Source organism: Phascolarctos cinereus, unplaced genomic scaffold (genome assembly GCF_003287225.1).
Source record: "Phascolarctos cinereus isolate Bilbo 61053 unplaced genomic scaffold, phaCin_HiC Scaffold_3;HRSCAF=262, whole genome shotgun sequence".
In the NCBI taxonomy this organism is placed as follows: domain Eukaryota; kingdom Metazoa; phylum Chordata; class Mammalia; order Diprotodontia; family Phascolarctidae; genus Phascolarctos; species Phascolarctos cinereus.
Window position 1 is genome coordinate 163,116,198 of NW_027555736.1, and position 20,256 is coordinate 163,136,453.

Consider the following 20,256-nt stretch of genomic DNA (forward strand, 5'->3'; position numbering starts at 1 on the left):
CAACAGTGAGATAAATCTATTATAATTCCCACTTTTCAGATAAGGTAACTGAAGCTGGGGGAAACTAAGTGACTTACCCAGAGTCATGTAGCTAGTAAGTGTCTGAGATGAGATAAGATCTTCTGATCTTCTGAATCCAAGTCTAGTTATCTGTCCACAATGCTGAGTAATAGCCACTATTTATATGGTGCTTTAAAGCTTGCAAAAATGCTTTTTTTGCAACAGTCCTATAAGATAGGTAATACATGTAATGAACAGCTAGTGTCTGAGGCAGAATTAGAACCCGGGTCTCTTGGCTTCAACTCCAGTAGTCTTTCTGCTTTGGGGAAAGTAAACACTTCATTTTTGAATCTGTGATAGAGAAAGAAAGAAAAGCCAAGCATAGTCTGATATGTACTGTACATTTGGGTAGAGTCTATTTCAGAGGGTCAAGAGAAAGGGAAAATGGCCTGGGATTCTGTAGGAGAAATAAACTCAAGAGGAATACAAGCTCTCGTAAAAGAAATTCTGAGGACAGAAAGGTAATTCTGATGAGGAGAAAAACAGAGGAGTAAATGTGGCTGCCTAGCCAACTCATAGAATGACTTCAATTTTAAAATAATAGGTACCAAAAATGGGATGCAAGGGGAAGGTAATAGAAGAAGAATACAGAAGTGTGGTACAATCTTGTAAGAAATGTCAAGCAATCATCAAAACTACTTGGTACTGGCTAAGAAATAGAATGGTGGATCAGTGGAATAGGTTAGGTATGCAAGACACAGTAGTCAATGCCTATAGTAATCTACTTTTTGATAACCCCAAGGACCCCAGATTCTGGGGATAAGGACTCACTATTTGACAAAAACTGCTGGGAAAACTGGAAAAGAGTATGGCAGAAACTAGGCATAGGCCAAAATCTCACACCATATACCAAAATAAAGTCAAAATGGGTTCATGATTTAGATATAAAGGCTGATACTATAAGCAAACAGAGAGAGCAAGGAATAGTTTACCTGTCAGATTTATGGAGAACAGAAGAATTCATGACCAAACAGGAGGCAGGAAACATAATGAAATGCAAAATGGATACTTTTGATTACATTAAATTGAAATGCTTTTGCACAAACAAAGCCAATGCAACCAAGATTAGGAGGAAAGTAGAAAAGTAGGAAAGAATTTTTATAACCAGTGTCTCTGATAAGGGCCTCATTTCTAAAATATATAGAGAATTAAGTCAAATTTATAAAAATACAAGTCATTCCCCAATAGATAAATGGTCAAAGGATAGGAACAGGCAGTTCTCAGATGAAGAAATTAAAGCCATCTATAGTCATATGAAAAAACGCTCTAAATCACTATTGATTAGAGAAATGCAAATCAAAACAACTCTGAGGTACCACATCACACCCATCAGATTGGCCAACATGACAAAACAGGAAAATGATAAACGTTGGAGATGTGGGAAAATTGGAACACTAATGCATTGTTGGTGGAGTTGTGAACTGATCCAACCATTTGGAACTATGCCCAAAGGGCTATAAAAATGTGCATACCTTTTGACCCAGCAGTAGCATTTCTAGGTCTGTATCCCAAAGAGATCATAAAAATGGGAAAAGGACCCACATGTACAAAAAATATTTATAGCAGCTCTTTCTATGGTAGCAAAGAATTGGAAATTGAGGGGATACCCATCAATTGGGGAATGGTTGAACAAGTTGTGGTATATTAATGTAATGGAATACTATTGTGCTATAAGAAATGATGAGCAGGCAGACTTCAGAAAAACCTGGAAAGACTTGTATGGACTAATGCTGAGTGAAGTGAGCAGAACCAGGAGAACATTGTACACAATAACAGCCACGTTGTGCAATGACTTTTATAGACTTAGCCCTTCTCAGCAATGCAAGGATCTAAGACATCTCCAGAAGTCTCATGATGGAAAATGCTATCCACATCCAGAGAAAGAACTATGGGTTGAATGCAGATTGAAGCATACAATTTGCTCTTTTTTTCCTTCTGTTTTGTTTTGTTTCCTCTTTCTTGTGGTTCCTTCTGTTGGTTCTAATTCTTCCTTACAACATGACCAATGTGAAAATATGTTTAATAGGAATGTATATGTATAGCCTATATCAGATTGCATGCCATCTTGGGAAGGGAGGGGGGGAGAAAAATATAAAATTCAAAAGCTTATGAAAATGATTGTTGATAAATCTAAATAAATTAATTAATAGAAATGTCAGCAATGCTTATGCTCAGAATGAGATGAGGATGGTGAAGGATACTAAAGGAAACAACAAGATTTGTATATTGAGCAAAACAGGATCAAAAAAGGGAAATGATTGCCCCTTAAGGTGGATGATGTGAGAGCAGATGATGGAAGGAAGACAGAACTATTCAACTCCTCCATAGTTTCTGTTTTCTTTGGACTGGAAGGGACAAATAAAAAAGAGCTAATAGTGAGTTGATGCCCAAGATAAAGCTAACCTTTATGAGTTTGAGTCATCAGGCACAGATAAATCAGTTGAAGGAACTGATGGATGTGACTAATAATCTGCTATCAGTAACCTTTGAACATTTGCAGAAAATGGGAGAGATGGTGCACAACTACAGAAGAACTAATTTTCTCTGATTCCTGATAAAAATTCTGGAACAAATCTTTAAAGGATGGAATATCTACAAAAAGAAATTATGATCGCAAAGAGCCAGCATGGTTTCATCAAGAACAGGTCATGTCAGGTCAAAGGGTAGGGGAAAAGGTTAGGAGAATGTTGTAGCTGTAGTTTACTTGGACATTAACAAAGCATATAGCCGTTCTTGTGGAAAAGATGGTGAGAAATGTGCTGAACAACATTATAGTTTGGTGAATTCAGGATCAATTGAATGACTAGACCCTAAGAATAATCATTAATATATTGATGTCACTGGGAAGGGAGGTGTCTAGTGCAATGTCCCTGGGTTCTCTTCTTGTATCAGTGTTGTTTGTCCTTCGAGTCTTTGTTTGCTAAACATGTTAAAGGCATAAATGTCATGCTTCTCAAATTTGCAAATAATACTAAGCTGGGAAGGATAGGTAATATATTTGATGAAAAGAAAGAAAAATATTTTGATAGGTTATAATTTGTGGCCAAATGAAATATAGTAAGGATAAATATAATACATTTGTGTTGGAGGGGAGAAAAAAAAATAACACAAACCAAGGTGTGAGGGTATGATTTTCAGACAGAGTATGTGCCAACAGTGTGAAATGACAGTCAAACAATGCCGTTTTAGTCTACGTTAGGAGAGGTGTAGTATCCAAAATTATTCCAACAAATACAATAGGGAGAATTTGATGAGCTGGAGAGAAAGTTATCTAGAGAAAGGTTACTAGGATAGAGAAGGGCCTCTCTATTATACCATACAAAAATTAATTGAGGGGCAGCTAGGTGGTGCAGTGGATAGAGCACCGGCCCTAAAGTCAGGAGGACCTGAGTTCAAATGCGGCCTCAGACCAAACACTTGACACTTACTATCTGTGACCCTGGGCAAGTCACTTAACCCTAATTGGCTAAAAAAAAAAAAGCAAAAGCTAGTTGAAGAAATTGGGTATTTAGCCTGGAGATCAAAGGACTCGGGGAGGATCTATAGTTATCTTTGTGTATTTGAAGGGCTGCCGTGTGGTAGTGGGATTTGGTTTGGTCTGCATGACTCCTGAGGACAGAACAGGGAGCAGTGGATAAAAGTGGCAGAGAGGCTGATTTTGGCTTTATGTAAAGAAACACTTACTCATAATTAGAGTTCTGCTGAAGTGGAGTGAGCTGCTCTTATAGGTAGCATGCTTTGCCTCACTTAGGGGTCTTGAGGCAAAGGTTTAACGACCACTTATTGGCAGTCTGGTAGAGCGGATTCTTTGTCAGGTACAGGTTGAACTTGATGCTCTCCTCCAGCTCTGACATTCTGTGATGATAAGATGTGCACATTTTCTTGAGAGCAGGGACCAGCTCTTCAACTTCTTTTACATTTCTTGGAATACGTAAGTCAGTGCAATAGATATCTGTAAATATGTGATAGGAAGGTCAAGAGTATTGACCTTTGTCCCTGTTTCCAATTGACAATATTCTGTGCACTGAGATTGAAATTAGTAGCGTATAGAGTGTCTGTAGTTGGTATTGGAATGTGAAAGGCTAGATATTCCCATTGCATTTTATTTAATGCCTACAAGATAACAAACAACATTATTAAATGGTTTGGAAGTACAGTCATAGTCTAAGTGTAGGGACTAGTGAATCTATCATATTATTGTAGTCATCTTCCCCAGAATTTTACCAAGGCCTACAAATGTATTTGCACAAAAGATTGTGTATGCATCATAAAAAAAATTGCCCACAGTTTGTGCATGGATCTGTCTGATTATCCGTCTCTCGACTCTGTGCATGGATCCATCTGATTATCCATCTCTCGACTCCATGAATTTTCTCTGGCTGTCTCCCATGCCTGGAATGCTCTCTCTCCTCTACCCTGACTACTGACCCACATGACTTCCCTTAAGTCCCAACTAAAATCCCACCTTTTCAGGAAGATACTGCAACCTCTTCATTCTAGTGCTTTCCCTCTTTCAATTATTTCCTATTTATCCTATCTCCCCCATTAGAAAACTCTTTGAGATCAATGACTATCTTTGGCCTCTTTTTGTACCCCAGCCCTTAATGCAGTGGTTGGCACACAGTAGGCACTTAATAAATGTTTTTTGATTGATCATGTTTGTGGTCTTAAAATATCCCGCAAATAAGAAGCAAGTCCTTCAAAGACTCTTCTCAAGGAAATGTGGTTGTGTAATGTGATGCCTAAACTTGCATATAAACACCAATAAATCTTGTATAAAAGAATTATTTATGTAGAAACTTTTGTTCTTAGACAGCAGCTCAGGAAGGAATCATACATGCATATGGAAATGGAACACCATTACCATCTAAGGACTACTGCATGCTATATAATCCCTATTGGACAACTCTTCCTACTACAATAGAAAATGCAGTAAGTAGATAATCTATGAAAATGAAGATACTGAGAGTGAATTTGGATTAGTTTTATAGTATGCAGAGCCAATAGCAATTTATGGTGGTTAAATAATGATGAAGAGTGATTTTACTTATTTCATTCTCTTGGCTGTAATAAACTGTAGTCTGTAGAAAGATTGGTTTGGCAGTTTCTTATAATTAGCTGTAAGAATGAATTTAGATGAAATAATATATCTGATTTGCAAGGCCGATGTGTCAAACTAGTACTGGTTTCTTATCAAGAAGGGCCTTTTGGGGGTGGGGGAAGTGAGGTATTAATTACCATGTAAAGTAAAGATATTTCTTATATTTGCAGACTTCATTTAGTTTGGAGAATCTGACCACACCACTCTGCAACCTTTCTGACATTCCTTCCCCAGGAATAACAAACAAAGTAGTTGCAGTATCATGGGGCACCTGCGAGTTTCTGGAAAAAGCTAAGATTGCACAAAAAGGAGGTGCTAAAGCATTGTTGGTTGCCAATGGCACTTTACAAGTAAGTATGGGAAAAAAAAAAGCAAAAAGCAGTATGTATACAAATGACTACAACAACCTAAGGTGAAAGAATAAAAATCAGTTCATCAGTTAGCATTTATTAAGCACTTAACTATGTTCTTGCATTGTGCTAAGTGTTGTAAGGGATATAGATAAAGGCAAAAACATTTCCCGCCCTGAGAAAGCTTACAAAATAGATGGAAGGTAATCTTAAAGGGGAAAGCTGTAGTGGCTGGGGATGGGGAAACCAAGAAAGGCTTTTTGCAGAAGTTGCATTTAGTGAATGCTATATTACTTTGGCCCAAAGTTTGGCCCAAAAATGAGATATGAAAACATACCTTGCTCCCTTCTTTTTGGAATTGGAGGGCTCTGGGTGTGTATACCATATATACTGTCAGACTTAGTTGATATATTGGTTAATTTTGCTGAACTGCTTTTTTTTCTTCTTTGTTACTACAAAGAATCTGTATGAATATTTTGTTGTATGTTTATTGTTCCTTTGTTTCTGTCTTTAACCTATTTGGAGCATGTGGTTAGTAATGGGATCATGGCATGAAAAAAGTTATGAACAGTTTAGTCATTTTTTTCTACGTAATTCCAAAGTGATATCCAGAGCAGTTAAACCAAATTTATAGTGTTACCAATAGAATCACCTGTCTTCCCATACCCCCTCTACCATTGACTGTTCTCATTTATTTCTGCAAAACTACAGTGTGAGAGATGAAATATCACAGTTATTTTCATTTGAACTTATCTTACTATTAGTTATTTGGAGTATGTTTTCACATAGTGAAAGTATTTTATCATTTGCAGTTTTTCAAATCTTTATGTCCTTTGATCACCTAGCTATTGGGAAGTGGCTATATGGTAATATATATTTGTGCATAATCCCATAATCTTGAGCATTAAACTTTTATCGTAATGTTTGATGCAAAGATTTTTTTCTCACTCTAGTTTCTCTTCTTCTTTCATCCTCATTTATTTTACTTATGCAAAAGTTATTAAATCTTATGTAATCAGAATCACCAATTTTGTCTTTTATAGTATCTTTATCCTTTGGTTAATAATTCTTCCCCTAGGTTCAACTGCAAAAGGAACTTCCTGTTATTGTCTTCTAATTTTTTTTAATGATTTGACCTTTTAAATTCAAGTCACATAACATTTTTACCTATGATGAACTAAACATATTTTCTCCCAAATCCCTTTCCATTTTTCCCAGCAGTTTCTGCTCATCCCCACCCCCCTCCAAAAAAGTAATTTATGTTCTTGGGTGTATTAAGTACTGGGCTTCTGTTTTCAATTTTTTGTTTATTTGGGTTTTTTTTTTGTTTTTGCTTATCTAGCCTGTCCTATTGATGTCTTTTAATCAATATGAAGTAGTTGTAATGACTATTGCTTTATAATTTGATGTCTAGTAATATTATGCTCCCTTCATCTGTATTTTTTCCCACAGGATTTGCCTTGTGAGTCTAGATTTCTTTCTTCCTCCTCCAGGAATTTGGTTCATCTAGTTTGGAAAAAACTATCTTCTCAGAAATTTTCTTGGCAAATCCCTTAATCTGTGAATTAATTTAAAATAGTATTATTTTTAATACATTAGCACAGCCCAACCATAAGCAGTGAATATTTCATTTATTTAAATCTCCTTTTACTTCTGTTGAGTGTTTTGAACATCTTTTATTTATGTGAATGTTGTGTATGTGTTCCCAGATAGTTTATGCATTTTGTAGTTATTTTGAATGGGATTTATTATTTTTGTTAAAAATTGTATGGCAATGTTGATTGTGTGTGTATTTAGTTTGCTTACAGCCATTTTGCTGAAATTTCTAATCCTTCCCATTTTTAACAAATTCCTTGACTAACTTTCTCCACCTATTTTAATGCTTGTGGAATCAAGCAAACTTTATATAAACTGAGATTAATAAGCTTATTTCCTTTTTACATTAGTGATTTGGTATTTATGTTATTAAAACTCATGTACAGTATTGGTAATCAAATTGGGAAAATACTTGTAGTTTCAATACTTCTGTTTCTAACATTCTAGTACAGCCTCATTTCCTAAGAAAAACAGTAGTTCTCTACTTTGTAAAAGGATTTTGCTCAGCCTATTTCATTCTCCATTGTAATAATAGAGATTATAATCATATTTTTTAGTACATAAGAATTTCGATGATTACAAAATACAGCATTTGGCCCCAGAGTATGTTGATAATTACAAAATTCTTATGTACCAGAATAATATAGATTATGATTTCCATTATATTTTAATGCCCATTTCTCTAAGATCATTGAGTATGAAGTTTAACAAAATTTGGATTAAACCCTGTATATATGATGTAAATAATTTTTTGTCATAAGAGAATTTGAAGTTACTTTTTTAAAGTTTTGTTTTTTCAAAGAAAATTATAATTTACATAACATTTCATTAATATTAACAAATAACACGCAACACAGTGGTGTAGCATTCAAATTGTAAAGCATTTTAGCTCAATGATTTTTAATCAATTGCTTTTTATTACTCCTTTACTTCAGACATATTTTTGTAATACATTTTCTCTTTTAGTTTCCTCCAACAGGAAACAAATCTGAATTTCAAGATGTGAGCCTATTGATTGCATTTATGAGTAACAAAGACTTGAGAGATATGCAGCAGGTAAGTTATAGTGTATATTTTTAATGCCACTGAAATCTAATTTCAATAGCTATATTTTTTCCAGTTCTGTGATATGTAATGTGATATGACATAAATAAGAATGTTAGGTGCGTCACTAGATATGGAATCAGGAAAACTGAGTTCAGATCCAGTTTCAGACATTTACTAGCTCTGTGACCCTAGGCAAGTCATTTACCTCTGTCTGCGTCAGCTTCCTCATCTGCAAAATAGTGATAATACTAGCACCTACCTCCTTGGCTTGTTGTGAGGATAAAATGAGATAATATTTGCAAGGTGCTTGGCAAACCTTAAAGTGCTATATGAATACTAGGTGTAGTTAACATTATTATTACAGAATCCATACAGAATATATATTACAGAATCCAGAGTACCAAGCTTGGAGTTATCCAAGCTGTATTTGAAAAAACTCTCACTTGGGAGCCAAGATGGCAGAGTAAAAGCAGTGACTTGCTTAAGCTGTCCCCCAAACCCCTCCAGATACCTATAAAAAATGACTCTAAACAAATTCTGAAGCAGCAAAAACCACAAAAAGACAGAGTGAAGCAAATTTCCAGCCCTAGACAACCAGGATGGTTGATCAGAAAGGTATATCACACCAGGCTGGGAGAGGAACGAAGTTCGGCATGGGCACACAGGCCGTAGTGAACCTGGGGCAGGCCTCAGAGGACTGACTCACAGGCAGCTGCGGTGGTTTCCAGACTTCTCAACTCATGAACGCCAAAGACAATTTAGAAGGTCAGTGGGAAAAGTCTGTTTTTGCTGTGAGAGAGAAGCATGGGGTCTCAGCCCCATTCCCTGAGCTCGGCCCCAGGGTGGCCGCGGCCTCCTGAGCTTCAGGCCCGCAGACTGAGGGGAAATCAAGTGGCTGCTCAGAGTGGAATTGCAGGAATCTCTCTACTGGTGAAGGATTCTCTCGCTTTGCCCGTGCTTGGATCTGGGTCACAGTTCTGGGTGGCAGTCCTGGGGTGAAGAGGAGCATTGGCATGGTGGAATTTGTAGTGGCTGTGGAAAGCAAATCCTGTTCATAGTTCCAAGACAGAAAAGAATGCTTGGGGTCACTCATAGACCAGAGCACAGGCTAGAATAGGAGTAAACACCCTCGCCGTTGATCATAGCACCTTGGAAGAACTGAAAATTTACAGGTCCTTGGAAGTATCTCTGAAAACAGCTGCACAAAATCCCTGAAGCTTGGGACAGTACATTCTCCACACTGGAAACAGACCCCTACCTTAACATGGAGTTTATAACTCAAGTAATTGGCTGTGATCATGAGCAAGCAGCAAAAAGAGTCAGACTATATTATCTTACTTTGGTGACAAAGAAGATCAAAACATACAACCAGAAGAAGACAACAAAGCCAAAACTCCCTACATCCAAAGCCTCTAAGAAAAATATGAATTGGTCCCAGGCCATGGAAGAGCTCAAAAAGGATTTTGAGAAGCAGGTAAGAGAGGTAAAGGAAAAACTGAGAGTGATGCTAAAGAAGACCCCAAAAATACTGAAGAAAATAACACCTTAAAAAATAGCCAAACCCAAATGGCAAAAGAGGTTCAAAAAGCCAATGAGGAGAATGCCCTAAAAGGCAAAATTGGCCAAATGGAAAAGGAAGTCCAAAAGCTTACTGAAGAAAAATACTTCCTTAAAAATTAGAATGGAGCAATTGGAAGCTAGTGACTATTTGAGAAATCAAGGCACTGTAAAACTAATCCAAAAGAATGAAAAAATAGAAGAGAATGTGAAATATCTCATTGGAAAAACAACAGACCTGGAAAATAGATCTAGGAGAGAGAACTTAAAAATTATTGGACTATCTGAAAGCCATGATCAAAAAAGAGCCTAGACATCATCTTTCAAGAAATTATCAAGGAAAACTGCCCTGATATTTTGGAACCAGAGGACAAAATAGAAATTGAAAGAATCCACCGATCACCTCCTGAAAGAGATCCTCAAAGGAAAGCTCCTAGGAATATTGTAGCCAAATTCCAGAATTCCCAGGTCAAGGAAAAAATATTACAGGCAACCAGAAAGAAACAGTTCAAGTATTTTGGAAATACGATCAGGATAGCACAAGATTTAGCAGCTTCTACGTTAAGGGACCGGAGGGCATGGAGTATGATATTCTGGATATCTCTCACAGCAAAGGAGATAGGATTACAACCAAGAATCACCCATCCAGCAAAACTGAGTATAATCCTTCAGTAAAAAAATGGTCATTCAATGAAATAGGGGACTTTCAAGCATTCCTGAGGAAAAGACCAGAGCTGAATATAAAATTTGACTTTCAAATACAAGACTCAAGTGAAACATGGAAGAGGTTAACAGGAAAGAGAAATCATAAGAGACTTATTAAGGTTGAACTGTTTACATTCCTGCATAGAAAGATGATATTTGTAACTCATGAGTCCTTTGCCAGTATTAAGGTAGTGGGAGGGGAAAAAATTGTATAGATAGATAGATAGATAGATAGATAGATAGATAGATAGATAGATAGATAGATGGCACAGGGTGAGTTGAAGATGAAGGGGTGATATCTGGAAAATAAAATTAAGAGGTGAGAGAGGATTATACTGAGAGAAGGAGAAAGGGAGAAGTAGAATGGGGTAAATTATCTCACATGAAACAGACAAGAAAAGGCTTTTACAGTGTAGGGGAAATGGGGGAAGGTGGGATGAAATGAGTGAATCTTATTCTCATTAAATTTGGCTTAAGGAGGGAATAACCTACAAAATGGGGTATGGAAATCTATCTTACTCTACAGGAAAATAAGGGGGGAAGGGGACAAGAGAGCAGGGGGTTGAGAGAGGGGAGGGCAGATTGGGGGGGTAATCAGAAGCAAACACTTCTAAGGAGGGACAGAGTCAAATGAGAGAATAGAATAGATGGGGGGTAGGATAGGATGAAGGGAAATATACTTAGTTTTTCACAATGTGACTACCATGGAAGTGTTTTGCATGGCTACACATCTATAACCTGTATCGAGATGCTTGCCTTGTCAATGAGGGTAGGTGGGGAGGGAGGAAGGGAGAAAATTTGTAGCCCAAAGTTTTAAAAGCACATGTTAAAAAGAAAAAAAAAAGAAAAACTCTCACTTCATTTGATCATTCTTGCTAGCTATCATCCTGTATCTTTTCCCTTTCATGGCTAAACTCTTTGAGAAAGCCATCTGCCCTTGATACCCCTACTTCCCTTCTTCTCACTTGCTTCTAAACCCTTTGCAATGTGACTTCTTATCTTATTCTTCAACCAAAACTGTCACCTCCAAAGTTACCGTTGATCTCTTAATTGTCATATCTAATGCCTTTTCTTAGTTCTTATTCTCCTTGACCTCTCCATGCTACTTGACAGTGTTGATTGCCTTTTCTTCTTGGACACTCTTTCCTCCATAGGCTTTTGTGACACTTCTCTCCTGGTTCTCCTCTTATTTATCCAGCTGCTCCTTCTCAGTATCTGTTGCTGATTCTTCATCTATGTCATGCCCACTGGTATCCTCCAGGGTTCTGCCCTGGGTCATCTTCTTTTCACTCTATTATTATCTCACTCAGTAATCTCATCATCTCCCATGGGTTCAGTTATCATCTCTGTGCAGATGATTCCCAGATCTCTACATCTATCCCCAGTCTGTCTGCAGAGCTATAGTCATGCATCTCCATTGACCTCTTGAACATCTCCAACTCGATGTTCCAAAGACGTCTCAAACTCAATGTGACCAAAACAGAAGTCCTCATTTTCCCCACGAATTCCCTCGTAACTCTCAGGGGTACTACCATTTTTACAGTCACTAGGCTTACAACCTTAGTGTTGTCTTTGGTTCCTCACACACATCCCACATACCCAAAACCACTGCCAAATCGTGTCATCTGTGCCTTCAGAACATCTCCCATCTATATCCTCTTCTCTACATTAATACAGCCACAGCCCTAGTTCAGGCCCTTATCACCTTCCACCTAAACTTCAACAGTTGCCTCTAACCACTCAAGTGTCCTTATTTCAAGTCTCTTCTTGCTCAAATTCATCTTCTTCTCAGCAATTAAAATGCTATGTTACCTTCCTACTCAGTAAGTTCCAAAGGCTCCTTCTTACCTCCAGTATCAAACATAAAGTCTTCTATATGGTATTTAAATGTCTTCATGACCTGGGCCCCTTCCATCTCTCCAGACTTCTTACATCTTACTCCTTTCCCAGTACTCCAACATTGCCCTACTTGCCGTTCCTCATACATGACAGCTTCTCTCCTGGCTCCGTGCTGTCTGCTATGCTTGTAATGCTCTAGCCTTTCACCTCTGCTCCTTCCTTTTTCTTATTTCCTTTAAAATTCAGTTCAAATCCTACTTTATGTGGAAGGACTATTCCCATCCCTCCAGTTTCTAATGTTGTCCCCTTTCAGATTGCCTTCATCCACTTTTTTCATCCATTAGAATACACACTCCTTAAGAGCAGGGGCTTTTTTTTTTTGCCCTGCTTTGTATCCACAGCACTTGACTCAGTACCAGACACAGACACATGGTTAGCCTTTAAATGCTTTTTGACTGACTGAATCCTGGCTCTGCCCCTTACCCTGGATGACGTTGGGCAAGTCACTTAACTTCTCTGGGGCTCAGTTCCTTACTTATAAAATGAGGGGCTTGACATAGATGACCTCTAAGATTGATACCAGTTCTAGATCTGCTATCCCATGACTTTTCTCCTTTAGTACTTTTTGGCCAATAGCTTAAAACCTTCCTTAGAACAGTTTTAAGACCTTCACTTCCATTTCACCCACGCTCTTCCTGGACTTCTTGGATGATGTGAGGCACTTGAACAAGTGATAGCTATATTATCAAATCCCAGATTTTAGGGCGGTTGTCTTCTCAGCCCAAATGAACGGAAAAGGACTAAAAATAGTAACTGGAAGAGAAAGCCCAGGTGGCATGGTACTTAGTAGTGGCACAAAATCTGCACTTCACCTCCTCTGTTTAATCAAATTGAAGATCCCATAAGAGTAGGAGAGATTGTTATCTTTCAGATAGAGGGAGGGAAGGGAAATTCCAATCATTCACCAGGTCTTGAAAATTCATGAAAGGCAAGACAGACAAGTTTTTGACCAAAGAAGACAATAATACTGTTAATGATCCAGGCAAGAGCAGTTCTGACTACAGAAGAATGTGGTGGTAGCATGAGCAAGAGGATTTGTTCTTTGTATTGGAAATTGTGATAATCCTTATGAATGACTATCCTAAATTTAAACGTGCAATCTTTTTTTTACTGGATTTATTTATGCTGGTCCATCAGTAGTAAGATATCTACCTTATAGCTCCTAAGGAAGATGCTATTCTTTTTCTTATAAAATGTTTGAAGTAGATCCTAGTCTGTGAAAAGTGGAAGTGGGCCACAGATTTCAATGCTTCTTGGTCGCATTGATTTGAATTAGTTTATAAGTTTTCACTGCAGAATAAGGTGATTGTGTGGGTGGGTCCATGTACACCTGTGTACACACACAGAAGGAATTTCAGTCACAGATTCTTTCATATGTTCTCATTCCACATTTTAGCGTTTTTGTATGTCACTGAATTTTCTATATTAAAAGGCTGAGATTTGCAAAGCTTTCAGTGTTTGTATTTTGAAGCTAAACTTCTTTTCTAAAGTGACGACAGAGCTCTATAAATAATGCTATAGCTCGGAATGAGCTTGAAACTTTGCCATTCCTTTTGATAATAGGAATGATACCATCTCTGAGAGCATCATACTACGGGCATCATAAGTCTTATCTTTTGAAAACTTTAAATAAAAGACTTTGCCCCTTGGGGGAAAAAAAAAGAATAGTTTTAAGTGTTTCTCTCTTCCTTGCATTTTATGAGCTGTTTATTCATTTGCTATTTATCTCTACTTGGCCACTATTTTATCAAAATATGTGAATCACTGCAGTCTGACTAAAATATTCATTATGGTAAAATTTCAAGTTATAGCATCAGTAAGGTAGGTACATTGAGAGGATGTGGAGGAAAGCGACTTTTTCTTTTTTTATTAATTTTTTAAACATTTATTAATTTATTTATTTTTAGTTTTCAACATTCACTTCCGCAAGATTTTGAGTTCCAAATTTTCTCCCCATCTCACTCTTCCCCCACCCCAAGATGATGTGCATTCTGAATACCTCTTCCCCTAATTTGCCCTCCCTTCTATCACCCTCCTCCTTCAAGCATTCTTGATGAAAAGTGACTTTTTCTTAACATGTTATGTGATTAGACATTGTAGCTACACTAGCCAATGTAGCTTCATTAATTTTTAGTGGCAGTAGTGAAACCTGGTATCTGCCCTGAGAGATTGGATCCTGGCTCCCATACTTACCAGCTGTGTAACCTTAAGCCAATCATGTAACATCTCACAGTCTCCCTTTAGCTAAAAAATAGTAACTTCCACTACCTATTTCACAAGGTTATCGTGAGAAAATCGCCACATAATTGTGTTATTTATTATGTATTACCAAACTTATTAATCTACTCATTGACATGGGGGCTAGGAACCTTAACTGCTTTGAAAGGAACTACCCATGCTTTGAGAACTCTCCTTAAATTCCTTAATGTTGATGCCTTCCCTCTGAGAGTCCCTCCAGTTTATCCTGTATAACATCCTGTATTTTCATACCAAACTGATATCTCAACTGAAATAAGTAATCCATTTTGAGACCCATTCCCCAATTGAATTATAAGATCAATTAAAACAGTGTAAGAACACAGACCCTGAACTGGGTGGCTTCAGATATTGGATCTGGAAAAAGATTGACCCAGAGAGACATATTTTTTTAAGTAATGAATTTATTTATTTTTACTTTTCAACATTCACTTCCATAAGATTTTTAGTTTTAAATTTTCTCCCCCTCCCTGTTCTCTCCCTTCCCCAGGATAGCATGCAGTCTGGTATGGGCTCTATTTATACATTCATATTAAACATATTTTCACATTAGTCATGATGTAAAGAAAAATTAGAACTAATGTGAGGAACTGTGAGAAAGAAGAAACAAAACAAAACAACAAAAGAAAAGGAGAGCAAATAGTATGCTTCCATCTGCATTCAGACTCCAAAATTCTTTCTCTGGATGTGGGTAGCATTTTCTATTGTGAATCTTTTGGAGTTGTCTGAGATCCTCGAATTGCTGAGAAGAGCTAAGTCTATCAAAGTCAGTCATCATAGAATGTGGCTGTTACTGTGTACAGTGTTCTCCTGGTTCTACTCATTTCACTCAGCATCAGTTCTTATGAGTCTTTCCAGGTTTTTAAACAACATATTGTAGTATTGTGGCTCTTAATCCACTCAGCTATCCACTTCCATTTTATGGGAGAGTCATCCTATTCACAGTTATAGTTATGATTACTCTCTGTGTCTTTCTCGCCACCCTATTTCCCTCCTGTTTATGTTTTTCTCTCTCCTTTCTCCCTTTCTCTCTTTGCTAGTTTTGCTTTTGACCACTGCCTCCCTCACTCTACTCTCCCTTCTATCAGCCCCCTCTCTTTTTTTCCCCCTTACCCTTATTACTTCTTCTCTCCCTTCTGTAAACCCCTTCCCTTTTTTTTCCCTTCCCCCTCCTACTTCCTATAGGGTAAATTAGATTTCTATACCTAAATGATTATATTATTCCCTCTTTGAGCCAAATCTGATGAGAGTAAGTTCAAACAATGCTTATCTCCCTCCCTTCTTTCCTTCAGTTGTAATAGGTTTTTGTGTCTTTTCATGTGATATAATTTACCCTTGTCTGCCTCCTCCTTTCCTCTTCTATGAGAACAATCCCTTTTCACCACTTAATTATATATTTTTTTATCATCTCATCAAAGTCAACTTATACCCATGCCCTCTGTCTATATATACCTCTTTTAAATGTCATAATAACAATACAGTTCTCAAGAGTTACAAGTGTTGTCTTCCCTTGTAGGGATGTAAATAGTTTGCCCTTATTAATAACATGTTGTTTTTTTCTTTCCTGTTTACCTTTTTATGCCTCTCTCGAGTATTGTATTTGAAGATCAAATTTTCTGTTGAGCTCTGGTCTTTTCATCAGGAAGGTTTGGAAGTCCTCTATTTCACTGAATGTCCATTTCCTCCCCTAAAAGATTATGTTCAGTTTCATTGGGTAGTTGACCCTTGGTTGTAATCCAAGCTCCTTTGCCTTATGGATATCTTATTCCACACCCTCCAGTCTTTTAATGTAGTAGCTGCAAGGTCCTGTGTAATCCTGACTGTCATTCCATGATATTTAAATTGTTTCTTTCTGGCTGCTTGCAGTATTTTTTCTTTGACCTGATAATTTTGGAATTTGGCTACAATATTCCTTGGCGTTTTCAATTTGGGATCTCTTTCAGGAGGTGATTGGTGGATTCTTTTGATGACTATTTTACCTTCTGGTTCTAGGACCTCAGGGCAATTTTCCTTGATGATTTCCTAAAAGATACTGTGCAGCTTTTTTTCAATCATGGTTTTCAAGTAGACCAATGATTTTTGAGTTGTTTCTCCTGGATCTATTTTCCAGGTCAGTTGTTTTACCAATGAGGTATTGTACATTTTCTTGCATTTTTTCATTCTTTTATTTCTGTTTGACTGATCTCATAGAGTCATTAGATTCCACTTGCCCAATTCTAATTTTTAACAAATTGTTTCTTTCTATTAGATTTTATACCTCCTTTTCCATTTGGTCCATTTTATTTATTTATTTATTTTGCTTTTAGGCAATTGGGGTTAAGTGACTTGCCCAGGATCACACAGCTAGTAAGTGTCAAGTGTCTGGTCTGAGGCCAGATTTGAACTCAAGTTCTCCTGACTTCAGGGCCAGTGCTCTATCCACTGTGCCACTTAGCTGCCCCTCATTTTATTTTTTAAGAACTTCTGTTCAGTGAGTTTTTGTGCCTCCTTTTCCATTTGGCCAGTTCTACTTTTTAAGGAGTTGATTTCATTAGTATACGTTTTTTTCCATTTGGCCAATTGTATTTTTTAAGAACTTTTTTTCTATAGTCAATTTTTTCCTTCCTTTTCCAAGCTATTGACTCTCTCTTGCCTGCCTCTCATTTCCTTTCCCAATTGTTCTTCTGCCTCTCTTATTTGACTTTTAAAATCCTACTTGAGTTCTTCCAAGAAGGCTTTTTGGGCTTGAGACCAGTTCATATTCCCCTTTGAGGTTTCACCTGTGGGTATATTGACAGTGTTGTCTTCTTCTGAATTTGTGCCTTGATCTTCCCTGTTCCCATAATGAGAATCTATGGTCATTTGTCCATTTCTGCTTTCTGCTCATGTTGTTGCTTATTTCCTATTTAAAGTTGGGCTATCCTGCTGGAGCAGAGAGGGCACTGACCCAAGCTTCCTGTGCTGGGAGCCCAGGACCTGGTCATTGGCTTTGTGTGCTAGGGCCTTAAGTGCTGGCTGCTGGAGGCTATAGGGGTCTGGCAGTTTACCTGGTGCTGAACTGGGGTCAGCAGCACTGGAGCACTTAGGGTGAGGATTGGGGGGGGGTGGTCAGGCTCCTGGAGGACACCTGCTCACCCAGGGTTCTTTAAAGCACTTGACTGTTTGGCTGCTGGAGGATATCTGCTAGCCTGGAGTTGTGCTGAAGTACCAGGAGATTTTGATGCTTGAGAATGCTAGCACACGTGGTGGTTTTCTGAGCTGGTGTTTACCAGTTACCCTGCCTGTGCTAAGGTACTCAGGGGGGTCCTGGTGTTGGTGCTTGCCTGCTCTACCATCCTGGGGTTCATGATCTCCCCCTGGTTTGCTGAAGTGGGGCTTGCTACTGGTTTGCTGGGACACTTCCTTTTTTGTACTGCTCCTCCTTCCCCAGAGCAAAAGGGACCTTTCCTGTTAATTCCCCTAGCTTTCTGGGCTACAAGACTGCTGCACCCCATCTTTCTGCTGGCTCAGCTGTTCCAGGGTTTTTCCTGGATATTTTCTGGGCTTTCAGAGGTCAATAAGGGAGGGTAAGAACGATTTACTTCTTACTCCACCATCGTGGCTCCCGGAAGAGAGAGAGAGAGACATATTTTAGCCACTATTTTTAATATATCACACAAATATAATTATGACTCAAAGGAGTGGCAATTATTCACTACTGTTTTAATCCTTAAGAAAGGTAAAAGGAATCTGCCCTCCAACTGGAGACCCATATGCCTGGGTAATACCTTGGGTAAGATCTGTGCCTCCATTCTGTCAAAAAGACTTAGTGATTGGAGTACAGGGAATGAATGTAGTATCAGGGGTCAAAAGGGTATCCTACTTGTTGATGACTGTAAGGAGCATAATTTCTGATTGTTATCCAACTTGGATGAAGCTAAACAAAAAGAAATTGTGTGGGGTGACCTGCATCAATGTGACTAAAACTTTTGACTCAGTGCCACATAATGCAATCTAGCTAGAGCTAAGATGGGCCGGTTTGTACAATGAGGTGATTGGTGTTTTACAAAGACTACTCAAGTAGTAGGACTTATGTCCACACTACAGATAACTTTACACTGAGCATTGACATCCAGGCAGGGGTAAGGTAGGGTTGTCCTCTTAGCCTCATACTTTTGAATCTATCCCTAGAACTAATAATCCATTTGCTGATGAAGACAGCTAATTGTAGTACAGGAAATTTAATGTCCTGCTGTATGCTGATGACTTAACCATAGTAGCTGATACCCCATGCTCTCTGAGCAAAATGCTGGACAACGTGAATAAGGTGGCCACTTGGGCAGGACTACATTTAATGGAACCAAATGTGTGTCCTCGTTAATTGATGGCTGGGAAAAGGAGGTACTCTCCACCCAGTTCCAAGTGCAGTCAGGAGATTTCAGTGATGTTCAAAGAAAATGACTACCCTTACTTCAGAATCACTGTGGATTCTGCAGACTCTTCCAGGCACATAATAACTAACACGACCAGAGTTAGACCTTGTGGATAAGTTGAAATGGGCTCCCTAGCAGAAAATAGATGTAGTAAATACTTTAATCTTACCCTGTGTCTCATTCTGTCTTTAAAACAGTGTGAGCTCCAAGAGTGCCTTCAATCTCTTCACTAGGACAATTTAAAAAGATAACAAGAGATAACCGTACCACACCCAAAGACCCAGTATTGAAGCCCTGTAATTCCCCTATAAAATGGGAAGGGGTACCTTTAGGTGTAGCAGCAGATATTGGACAGATGGCTCATGGGGTGAGGTCAGTTGATATGGGTCGGCTCTCCCACTATTCCCTCAGCGGTACAGTAAGGAATAGAATTAAGTACTGCCTTCAGCCAGAAAATATTGCCATTTGTTTAAATGGCTCTGGAGAAGTTTGGAAACAAGGACACAGCAGCATCCAACATCTAGCCCCAGCTGTGGGTAGCCTCCCAGCGATTGCCTGTAAAAATTCCAGCTGAATGAAGAACAAATAACAGTGTCTTGTCTTTATGGCTAAATGGCAGTCCCTTGGCCTCAGAAGGAGTGGAAAGGAATTTAAATCAAGCACTGAAACATGATTTTAAACAACAGCTACTCTGCAAGCCTGAACAGGGTAAAGTATATTTCATTACCTCTCTGATTTCAGCTTCAAACTTATGAGGGAGGGATCCTTCACCTGGTTCACAGATTGGCATTTTATGTACAGAGCCAGACTGGATTGTGTCCCATTAAATGGGGGCCAGGAGATTTGGCTCTGGAGGTTAGTGTAGGGCATCAAATGAAAAACTTCCACATGTCTTCTGCCATTGCAGATCTCAGCTGAGTGAAGCTATTACTCAGTAGCACAATGCTATGTTAAATAGGCTGCAAACACCCCAGGTGCAGGTAACTTTGACAGTTCCAAGATTTGGAAAAGCCTTAAGACCAGATCTAGTTATTTTGGACAATAAAACCTATACTACCACTATCATAGATGTTACCCTACCCTTTGCAAATAGATAGACAACGCTGGCAACGTCAAGAAATACCCAATAGTTTGTCAGCATCTGACTCAAGAAGGCTGTAGGGTTTACTCTGTCATATGGATAGTTTGGGCTTTGGGAGGATGGGACCCATGACATGATGTTATCTAAATTAGAGATCAGCTCCTAGGTACAGAGACTTGATGAAGAAACTGATGATGAGAGACTGCATTCGAT

At 38.3% G+C, this 20,256-nt stretch overlaps 1 protein-coding gene and 1 pseudogene across 2 annotated transcripts in view; both read left to right on the forward strand.

Moving 5' to 3' along the window:
• Positions 1-20,256, forward strand: part of SPPL2A (signal peptide peptidase like 2A) — a 70,850-nt gene that overhangs the window by 14,916 nt on the left and 35,678 nt on the right. For both annotated transcript variants that reach the window (XM_020980145.2, XM_020980182.2), the window contains exons 2-4: positions 4,873-4,992; positions 5,332-5,511; positions 8,074-8,163. In XM_020980145.2, the coding sequence (XP_020835804.1) occupies positions 4,873-4,992; positions 5,332-5,511; positions 8,074-8,163 (390 nt within the window). The remainder of the gene's footprint in view (positions 1-4,872; positions 4,993-5,331; positions 5,512-8,073; positions 8,164-20,256) is intronic.
• LOC110207584 (signal peptidase complex catalytic subunit SEC11A pseudogene) lies at positions 8,959-14,041 on the forward strand (annotated as a pseudogene).